This window comes from Amia ocellicauda, chromosome 9, assembly GCF_036373705.1.
Source record: "Amia ocellicauda isolate fAmiCal2 chromosome 9, fAmiCal2.hap1, whole genome shotgun sequence".
NCBI classification, from domain to species: domain Eukaryota; kingdom Metazoa; phylum Chordata; class Actinopteri; order Amiiformes; family Amiidae; genus Amia; species Amia ocellicauda.
Window position 1 is genome coordinate 16690413 of NC_089858.1, and position 10699 is coordinate 16701111.

The 10699-nt window shown below is 44.9% G+C and overlaps 1 protein-coding gene across 1 annotated transcript in view; it reads left to right on the forward strand.

The window, feature by feature from the left end:
- The window catches only part of znf423 (zinc finger protein 423), a 128220-nt gene extending 120437 nt beyond the window's left edge, over positions 1–7783 (forward strand). Inside the window, exon 8 of the mRNA XM_066713472.1 lies at positions 6976–7783. Within this exon, the coding sequence (XP_066569569.1) occupies positions 6976–7005 (30 nt within the window). The 3' untranslated portion in view covers positions 7006–7783. The remainder of the gene's footprint in view (positions 1–6975) is intronic.
- The last annotated feature ends 2916 nt before the right edge of the window (positions 7784–10699 follow it).

Here is a 10699-nt window from a genome sequence, read left to right on the forward strand (position 1 = left end):
TCTACAGACTGTTTTAAGGAAGGGGCCCTGGGCGAGGCACGCCCCCAAAGAAAAGAGAGCTGCCCTCACACCTGCCCGACGAAGGGATTAGTCAGGAGTCACAATAATGACAATTGATGAGAAAAGTGGTTGAGGGAGGGAGGGAGGAGATGAGAGCAGCTGCCGGCAGTGCCGAAGGCCGGTGGAGGGGCGGGAAGCGAAGTGGGCTCGGTCCTCGTGCTGAATCGGCTGATTTTTGAGACCACAAGAGAGGTGCCACTGGGAAACCAAAGAAAACTCAAACACACACACTAAAAAATACTCTGTTGGGGGAAAAATTCTCAATGCTTCTCGTTATTTATTTATTTATTCAATTTATTTATTTATTTTACTTTGGAAGGACAGGATGGGATTTCAATGCTGTGGTATCTTTGAATGATGCCTGTTCTTCGTCAAAGAGGATTCTCCGTTTCCACCCCCACCCCCCCGAAGCTCACCTCTGCATTGCTGGGTGCATCTATTTATCTATATCTCCATATAAAAACAACCCACAACAAAAACAAAGCCTGCTTGCTTGCCTTCCCAGACATAACAGTATATGCTTGAGTGTTTTCACGAGAAACGTCTAGATCATTAAATGTAATGGGTCTCAGCTGCAGTTTTGATCAGCGAAGCATGCACACAATTCATCACAGCAAATTAGGTATGTCTTTGCAACTTATCTCGCAGCAATTTACGGACCCCTTTAAAAGGTGCCGACGACTCTAGGTAAAACGCAGGGCCGTTCTGTGGAGAGTGCCGTAGTGCCGGTGGGGTCTTGTTTACGCCGAGAGTGGCAGGCAGCGCTCCGGTCCGCTCGCACTGCGCAGAGCTTCTCCCAGGGCGCCTTCATTATTTATCAATTAAGCCAGTGTCTTATCTGGAGTGGGGAGCTTCAACCAGTCTTTCTCTCTCTGCTCTCTTTGCTCTCCGCTCTGCCTCCCGCCATCTCCTATTTGATATCTGCACCCAGACGGTCCAAATGAACTCTTGAGTCAGACCTGTGTCAGAGCCCACAGGCTGGGCACAGGGTTCTCGGTTTCTGAATTTGCCACAGATTCTGGCAAAATCTCACATGCTCACACACACGCACACACAGAAACACACAGAGACACGCACATGCACACACACACACACACGCACATACAGAAACACACGTACACACAGAAACGCACAGACACACACACACTTGCGTCCTTCCCTCTTGCCTCTCCCCTGCAGCCTGTCCCAGACCCCAGGGGCTGCACTTAATGAACAAATTACCTTCCGCTTAAAATTACTGATCGGATTGATGTTTTTCTGATGGGTTGTGGTGATCAGTGAGTAGAAGCAGTGACAGACATTAGGAGCGCTGGCTCTGCTGAGCCGACTGCCGACCAACAGGGCACTGCGCGTAGTGCGGTGCTGCCTCTTCACGTTTCATTGAGCCGTTACAGGAGCCTGAAATGCTCTTATACACCCACTATACATAGACATCTTATGCTGTGCTTGTGTGTGTGTGTGTGTGTGTGTGTGTAAAATCCTTGCTTATATTAAGATCTGAGACTTAAGATCTGAGATAAAGAGACACTTTATACTCTGTAAGTTGTCTGCTAAATGACTTATTAATAATAATATTAAAACTGCAATAATCTCCTCAGCTGGTTCCTTGTGTGGTACCCCTCACTCACCCTGGGGCTGAGCTCCAGTAACTAGGCCACTTCTGTGAGTTGGGCACCATTATAGTTGCCAGTGCTGCCTCTCTAGCTACATAAAAGTAGTGCTTCAATAGTGTGTGTTTGTATGTGTATGTGCATGCGTGAATGTGTGTGCATGTCTGTGTGTGTCTGTGCATGCATGTGTGTTAGTGTGAGGGGGCTGTGTCCACAAACACAGCAGATTGGAGGCTTCAAGAGAGGGAGAGAGATGCACAGGAGTGGCGCGATCTCGAGGGAGACGCGTCCGTCAATCACCAGAAATTAATTATTGAAGCTGGAGAACAAGAAGAAAAAAGTGATCAATAAACAGCAAATCTGCCATATTAATTAGCTGCAGCGTCCCTGCTAATGCCATCCTCAGGTAGAGCCTGCTGTATTGATCCGGTGAAGGGAACATACTGTACAAACTTGCCTTAAAGGTACAGAGAGAGGCGGAGGAGGAGCGATTGGCCGTGCTCGAGTGGGGAAATGCGCTCTCTCCTGGCCAGAGGAGGAAGACTTGGAGGTCAGCAGAGGCCGCAGTTGTCATGGGAGCACATGGTCACTCCACCCGCTGACCTCTCTGTGCAGGAGGGATGCTCTCCCATCTACTGCTGCTCGAGTGACCCCAGCATGGACTGAGTATGTCCGTCAATCAGTCAATACATCGATCAGTCAGTCAATAATCAGCCTCGCAAAATGCATCTTAAGGCACTTTACTGAAAGATGAGAAAAAAATGTTAATTCAAACTTCAAGCAAAGAAATATTCGAACCGTCTGTCAAACGGTCAAAATGGTCACTCCCTGCTCCCTTTGAGTACCACATGGGCACAGGACCAACACTGCACCCCCACACACTACTGTAGCTAATGTAGCCCTGTCAAAGCTTGAGATGCTAATATTGTTGTTTCTGACAGCATCACACCGCTGTTAGAATTGTCATTTACAAGTCAGTAGGATTTTATAGCTGAAACAAATCACCATTATTATTATTATTATTATTATTATTATTATTATTATTAGTAGTAGTAGTAGTAGTAGTAGTAGTAGTAGTAGTTGCAGTTGCAGTTGCTGTGCTAGAGGTAGAGGTATGGGAATGGTAGTAGTAAACATGGCTGATAATTTCATAGGAGATAGAGATACAGGGTCAGGAGTTCAGTGAGGGTGGCACCGTGACTCGAGATCCGGCCCAGGTAATTAAAGACGCACATGGGCTTCTGTGATTAATTAGGTGAACTGCAGGAATTCTTCAACAAAAGCTGAAGGGAGAGCTTGTTTAAAAAAAATAAGTCTGATGTAATCCAGTTAATTTCACTGAGAGAGAGAGATGGCTCTGGAGTGTGCTGTGGGTGATGGAGGCTGAATTAGAGTCTGGTTTATCGAGCTCTCCTCCCAGGCTCTCCCAGCACCTCCTCGACCCACCGCTCCGCCTGCCGCGTCCACAGCCGGGCCGGGAGCGCTGGGGAAACGGGCCAGGGCTGGAGCATGCAGGCGGGGGAGGGGGCAGTTTTCAGAGCGCACTCCCTGGCGAGTTTCCTGTCTCTCAGAAGTGAAAACTGGTGAGCATACGAGGCTGTAGGACAGCCCATCTGTTAGTCTCAGACTCTTGGAAGACTGTCAGTGTGCTAAAAATAATCCCACACAAAGTGCATCGGGAGGCAAAGGTGATTTTTCATATTGTGTTACAGAGGGAGGGAAAAAAAAACGTGTGCGTAGAGCCCTTGATGACTACCACTTCAGTGCTGCTTCACCCCTGCGTTTCCTTTTCCTGTGCTGGTGTGACAACAAGGCACAGGTCTACATTCAGACCCTCTGTCACCCTGGTCCCGGGGTCCGCAGCCTGGGCACAGATGATGAGACCGCCTGACTCCTCAGAGCTGAAAAACAAAGATGGGAGAATCAAAGCCAGAGAACAGCGTGCCACTACACCGCTCTCATCTGTAGCTTTCTCTCTCTCTCTCCTGTCAGTGGGCAGAACAAGGAGAGAAAACTTCTGTCTCTCAGCTGCAGCTCTGCGCGTGTGCCTGAGTGTGTCTGTACTCGGGGACGGGGGACTGCAGACGTGTAAAAATCTCATTGACAAAGCCCGCCCCAAGGGCTCAGCGAAGCGGGAGTCACGCACACAGCACAGACGCTGTATTGAAACTGACATCGTTGCGGAGCGCAGTCTTCACATACATTACGTGTCGAAGGCTGTGGAAACACAGATTTGATTTCTCTCTCTCTGTTTGCAGTCCCCGAGACTCTCTGCATCCTTGATGTGACTGGGCCATATTTCCCCTGAGTGAGAGGCTCCACAGGATTTGGCCTCCCCTTTTTTTTTCTCCCCCTCAGTTTAGGAAAACAATGACAGTGTGCTCGGTGACTGAGCTGCCTCCCTCTGCTGTGCTTTACTGCCAGAGAGGACTAGAAGCTGTTCTACTCCACGAACAGCCTCCCCCTGTTCTGTGCCGCTTGTGCAGGAGGGGCAGCTGGGTCATAGTACGCCGGAGCACATTTCAGCCCATCGATTTTCCTGTTTGAGTTCATCTCTGCACCCTCACCACACCCCAGGAGATGAGATACTCTTCTCTTGTTAAGCTCGGGTCCTTAGGTGCTACTAAAGGTCATGTGGAGGTCAGAGGGCATGTGGGCATCACAGAGACGGCATGGGTCAGTTGAGGTCACAGGTCAAGGGAGACGGACCAAAGCTCCTGTAGTGGCCTCTTGAGCACCGGTGGCCTCTGCTCCCCGAACAGCTTCATCCCTTCAGGAAAATCTGAATCATTTCCAGTTGTTGTTGTTGTTGCTGCTGTTGTTGTACTTCTTCTTCCTGGGCTATCATGCTCTAACCCCTGTCAGCTTAAACAGAGGATGCATGATGTGCTTGTTCAACAGAAAATGTAATTCGTTTTCCTTTTTGGCATGGAGAATATATCAATTACACCGGTGCAGGGGAGGTGTCACATTGAGAGAGTCATTATCAGATTCAGAGCCACATACCATTCGCCGTATTGATCTGCCTGGGCTAATCAATGCTGCAAACACAACGCGTCAAAATGAACAGACCTGACTGAAACCTCCAGGCTCCGAGAGCGAGCGTGTGCGTGTGTGGTCACGTGCATGCATGTGCTCGTGTGTAGTATCAATCCTGTATGTGTGTGTGTGTTGTGTGTGCGCCAGGGAGTGCATGTCTGTGAGAGAGTGCGTTTATTTTAGTGTGTTTGTGTGCGCACACAAACACACTAAAATAAACACTCTTTGTGTGGAGCTGCTCCTGTGTGGAGGAGCTCCATGTCTCTGCCAAGTGTAAAGCACGGCCTCCCACCCTCAGTGCCGAGAGACCGAGAGCAGACTCCCCGCTCTATCCGGCCACAGGAAACGCAGACACCCTCCGCGGTGACGGGGCCTCCCCTCGCCGACAGGAGGAGAGGGCCGAGGTGTGTGTGACGCACAATGGAGAGTAGACTCGTTTGTTTGTACAGCAGTGGTCAGCTGTGTACGGTACAGACTTCATTCAAGTTTCACGAAGAAATAAACTGCTTTTCGCCTCAATGTAAACGAGGATGTAAGTGGAGAGTAGGAATAGGGGTCATTCTAATATTTGTTGTCATTATTATTTCCATGGAAGTCCTGTACCCATGATTTGTTCCCTTCATGCACTTTATTTTGCAGTCTTGTTGAGCATCAGTGGGTTGAGTGCCTCTCAGGGTGACACAGTGAGTCCGGACACAATCGAAAGAGGATTCTGTGAAAATTATAATTGGTAATAATATAATAATAGATCTATATTTTTAAAATGTTTAAGAATCACAATCTTTCAGTCCGTGCATATAGATTTACAGTCAGTTTTATACCAGAATCAATACTTCACCCTCAAAACCCTAGAAAGCCTTAGCATTTTCTATTTTATACAAGTTTCCTTCCAATTATAGCCTTCTTGAAAAAAGACACAAGACTCGCCCCAGCAGACTTGAAAGAAAAACACACATGCTGCATTCGTGTGTGTGAAATATAAGGCTTGTCTCCCCTTTTTTTCCGGAGGATTTTGTTGATTAAAATGTAACAGCGGTGTCTGCAGCTTTGTACCAGTCTGTCGGAGTCGATATAATTCTCTGCTGCTATATTTCATACACCAAGAAGCAAGTGTGACCTCTGCTGCCAGGAGGTGGTAGTGCACCCTCTTTGGAAGGAGAAGTGAATTGTTCTCTTAATGGGGTCAGTGGCTCCCTGAGAGATTAGGTACATCGCTGGAGTGTTCTCTAGATGCATGTCTTCGTACAGAGAAAAAAGTGTTAGAGAAAAATACAGCTAGGCTGGAAGATTGCAGTCTGGGCACTGAAATTAACAATTGGCCATGACTGAAATAATGCTGCCAACACTTGTGAGTAAATATGTGCATTAAGATAAGGCGAGAAAATAAATATTTATCAACGCCACAACATGTTTAATCCTCAGCAAATTTTTTTTGTGGCACTGAAAACAGGACCCAGGCCTCAGCTAGAGATTATTCATTCAAGGCCGATTTTTAAAAGAGGGAATGTGTCTGGATGTATTATCATCGTTGCGATTGTTTTGTGTGTTATCGGGTATTCAGGGTATGATCCAGGGAAACCGTTAAGTATCCTTCTGTCAAATAAATAAATAAACTCAAAATATGTTAAACCCTGTGCGGGGGAAACTGACATGTCAATTAACTCTGTCAGCCCTGTGCAGCACACGTGTCCACTGGGCCCGTGTCCTGTTTCAGTCCTGGCATGGCGATCCCTGTTCACATTTCAGTTCCGTGCTTCTGATTCCAATCATGGGGGGGTGGAGGATTCCCTGAAATAATAATAATAATAATGATGATAATAACGGCGGGTAAGAAAAAAAATAAAAGGAATAAAGACATTGTATTTAATTTAATGGAGAAGGTTTTGGCTCACTAACCTAATGAATTAAAATACCATTTGACGGAGAGAGAGAGAGAGAGAGAGAGAAAGGAGAGAGAATGAAAGACAGACAGACAGAAAAGGAAAAGAAAGGAAAGCTGGAATTGGCTACCCCCCCCCACCCCCAGACAAAAAAAGCCAGAGTGTTCAGTGTCCTGGGTCGAACATGACTACTAAAGAGGGCTCCCATTAACATGTAAGTGGCTGGTGCCCTGCTTGGGGTCTTGTGTGTGTGTGAGATGGTGCATTGTAATACCAGCCAGTCAAGCCAAAGGGGGTGCCGTGTGCTGGGCAGGGGGAGTGGGAGGGTGTGGGCATGCGGCTTATTATTTCCCTCCTCATGCATTCTCTTCTCTTGCCTCTCGCAGAACCACACGTTGAGTCAGCACGCGCAGTGAGGGCGGCGCCGCGGGACTCCGGCTCAGCCCAGGCCTTGACGGAGAAACAGTGGGGTGGACTATTTGAACATTACATCCAATCAAAGTGTCATTTGCTACCCAGATGTAAAACTCTAATGATTTGGCCACAAGGCGCTGCTATTATGAGCAGTTGGAAATGAATATTAATGGGAGATATTAAACACAAAAAAAGAGAGAAAGACAAAAAGAAAAATGAATAAAAAGGTATTCTACGTTCAGTATTTTTTATTGTCCTGCTATAAGTATTTTTTATCGTCCTGCTTCCAAGTAGTGCGTTTTTGAACAAAAAACGAAAAAATTAAAAAAATGAGCTTCTGCCTCCGGCTCCTAGTGTTTAGAGACCTGCTTTGCTGCTCTTGTCCTCTGTTGCTTCCTGTATCATATTGATAGGTGCCAATTTATTTTCTTTTTAGTTTTTACCTTTTTCTTTTTGTACCTGCTTTTACTTGCAGTTATTAGGTACTTGTGCTGTGTTGTGATTGCTTGCCAATCGTAATATTTCAGATTTGTTTTCTTTTTATTATTATTATTATAATATTTTTTTGTAATTACAAAAAAAATTGAAAAAAAAAAAAAGAACAAACAAACAAAATCTAATGCTTTGATTGGATTTTCCAGTTCACAGGACACGTGGCTATTGTCAAATGAATATCATCGATTTCAGTGCAACTGGATGGTGTCTGCTTTCTAAATGTGAATTAACCTGATCGCAATAACTAGTACAGTAAAAAAAAAAATAAAGGGAATCCATACAGCACGGGTGTGTCATGTCTTTACTCGACCTCTCCTCCTCAACTGCAGTCCCCGAGGATTGCATTCCTGCGAGTCTTAAAATAGCAGTGGTAGAGGGAGCTGGATTTATTTTAACAGCTCTTTAATGTTGGGGGGAAAATACTTGTCAGTGTTTCCTAATTTCTCCGTTCCACAGACCTCGCCGTGTTTTCACACGCGGTTTTGAACGTTTAAATGGAGAGGCCTGTGGCTGGTGTGCCTGTATTATAATGCCATGGTCTACTGTGCCCCCGTGGTAAGAGGGTGCTTCCTGTTTATCTGAAGGGCAGAGGTTATGGGATGGCAGGTTATGGGATTGAAACCCTGCCGGGAACGGGACGTGCTGGAGAAGGTGCATTGCTGGCGGTTGTCGTCAGATTGGGAAGGACAGCAGTGAGCCACCTAGCGCTGGGAGCACGAATAGTACCTCTTCACAGATGGAGAAATCATTCAAAGCTGAGCTGGAAAACGTCAAACATCGCCCAAGTTACACAGGATATGCAAACAAACAAGGAAGCAGAGGTGTAAGTTATGATGTGTGTATTGATTTTGGTGGTGAACCCCAAAACCTTCTGTGACTCCTGTACATGATAGAGGGGAGCTTTGCACAAGTGAAGAGTGAGTGAGAGCCTGTCTCGTCACAAGCCGATTTAGGGATTTACACTGACATGATAGAGCAGCTACAGTCAAGACTCTGGGCTGAACATAAATACTCACAGCTACTCACTGGCCTAGTTTATTCTCCTCATATATAGTGTGTGTCTGATTAGGGGTTGAACAGCCAGTTGCTCCGTTTTAATATTTGGAGGACTTTAGTCTTTGGTGACTGGATTGTAAATAAATGTAGTGACTTTTTGTTAAAGTAAAGACAAAAGTATACTGTTGGTCATTCCAAATTAGTCTCATGTGATTTTAAAACATAAACCTCAAAGGATTTCTGTTATTGGTTGTTGAACATGTATGTCACTGGGGTTTTAATATTTCACATAAACAAGGATGTGGGAAAAATATAGAAAAGGCAGATTTTTTTCCCCCTTTTTTTATCAATAAAAATAATACATCCATTTATATATTTTCAGTGTTTTTTCCTGTTTTTTCGTGTTGTTTTTAATTGCCTCCATGTGTCGAGTGAGCTAAAGCAGCATGTCTCATGCCAGCAGTTGACCAGAAGCTCGGGACGGCGTCCAGGACTAGCAGACCGCGCGGCTCTGCGCTGGAGCCGTGACTGTGGCTGGGAGCTGCGCAGGCCCGGGGGATGCTCTTTTCTAGGAATCTTTCAACGGTTCCCCAAGGAGTAGACTCTAAAACTAGCCAGAATCGGATTTTAATTGTGAACCTCTTGACATTATTTATTGTTTTCAAAAAAGGCTCAGCGGAAAGTAAAAACAGGAAATTGACACAAAGTATGAAGGCATTTGCCCTGCGAGGTGTTTACAGGGCTGGGCAGTGAATGAGAATTCACACACACTGCCAGAGAACTAGGGGAACAGCATTGATATGTAAGGCTGTTACACAATACAACATTTACCTAAAGTGAAGTTTACACCTTTTCAGTTTTCCCCTCAAAAGAAATGACGCATGGATGCCAGGGCCAGCGTGAGTAACTAGGTAAGACATACAAATATATATATATATATTTGTAACACAGAAAGCTTGTTTATTTTTCTTGTATTATTATGATGATGATGATGATTATTTCAAATAAAGGTGCCATAGGTGTGATGGTGTCATATGTGTGCTGTGGGAGGCAGGTGGGGTTATTTAGAGCAGAGCAGGACAGTGTCTTGCGTTGTCTTTACTGCCTTGATGGTTGTGTTGAAGTTACCCACACAAATCCTCCCTTTCTCTAACACCCCCCCCACACACACACACACACACACTTCCCCATGAACAAATAAATCAAACACTGTGAGGAATCTGTCAGCTCCTGAAAGCAAATAGTGTTATTTTTATATAAATATACCCACTTTTCACACCACTACAACTACAGCTCTGTTTTATTGAGAGAGAATTCACATCGATGCCTTTTCAACCACACGCTGTCGACCAGTTCAATTAAAGTCCCAGTAGTTCAACACATTATTGGGCCAGTAGATGGCAGCAGACGGGCACATGCCTGTTACGTTTAAAACTATGAAACGCAGAACATTTATAAATAAATACATAAATACATCTGTTAAATTAGCCACACAAATAAGTAATAATGAGTATTCTTATTCTGAACTAACGCAATACACAATACAGTATGAAATCAGGCCACACAGCAGCCTGAACCCCAACCCTGGCAAAACAAGTTCAAGCTCAGCAAACAAATCTACACACGGTTCACTTATCAAAGTGGGAACACAGCCACATCTTAAATCAGAGGTTCCCAAACCGGACCTGGGGGACCCCTACCCTGCTGGTTTTTGTTCCAACAGAGCTCTCAGTTACTTAATTGAACACTTAATTGAACTAATAATTTCCTAAATCAGAGACTTTTAATTATTTTCAACAGTAGGGGTTTTAAGTGAAGTATAGAATTTATATTTTTCTTACACAATTTTAAAAGTAAAATCTAAGCGGATTGTTACTTCAGTTAAGGTTCAATTAAGTAATTGAGAGCTCTGTTGGAACAAAAACCAGCAGGGTAGGGGTCCCCCAGGACCGGTTTGGGAACCACTGTCTTAAATGAAGGCCTAAGTTTACTGTGAACTCCTACCCAACCACAATGGAACCCCAATTTGATCATTTATTTAAACTGTATTGCATAGTTGTGTTGTATTTATCAAAATAACAAACAGTATCCATTACATCATACCTACCACTTATATTATCATATTTGATTTTCTATTTTTGTTAATTGACCAAATCTTCAGAAAATACAGATTTTACAATGAATTAGCCCAACACCTGGATACTA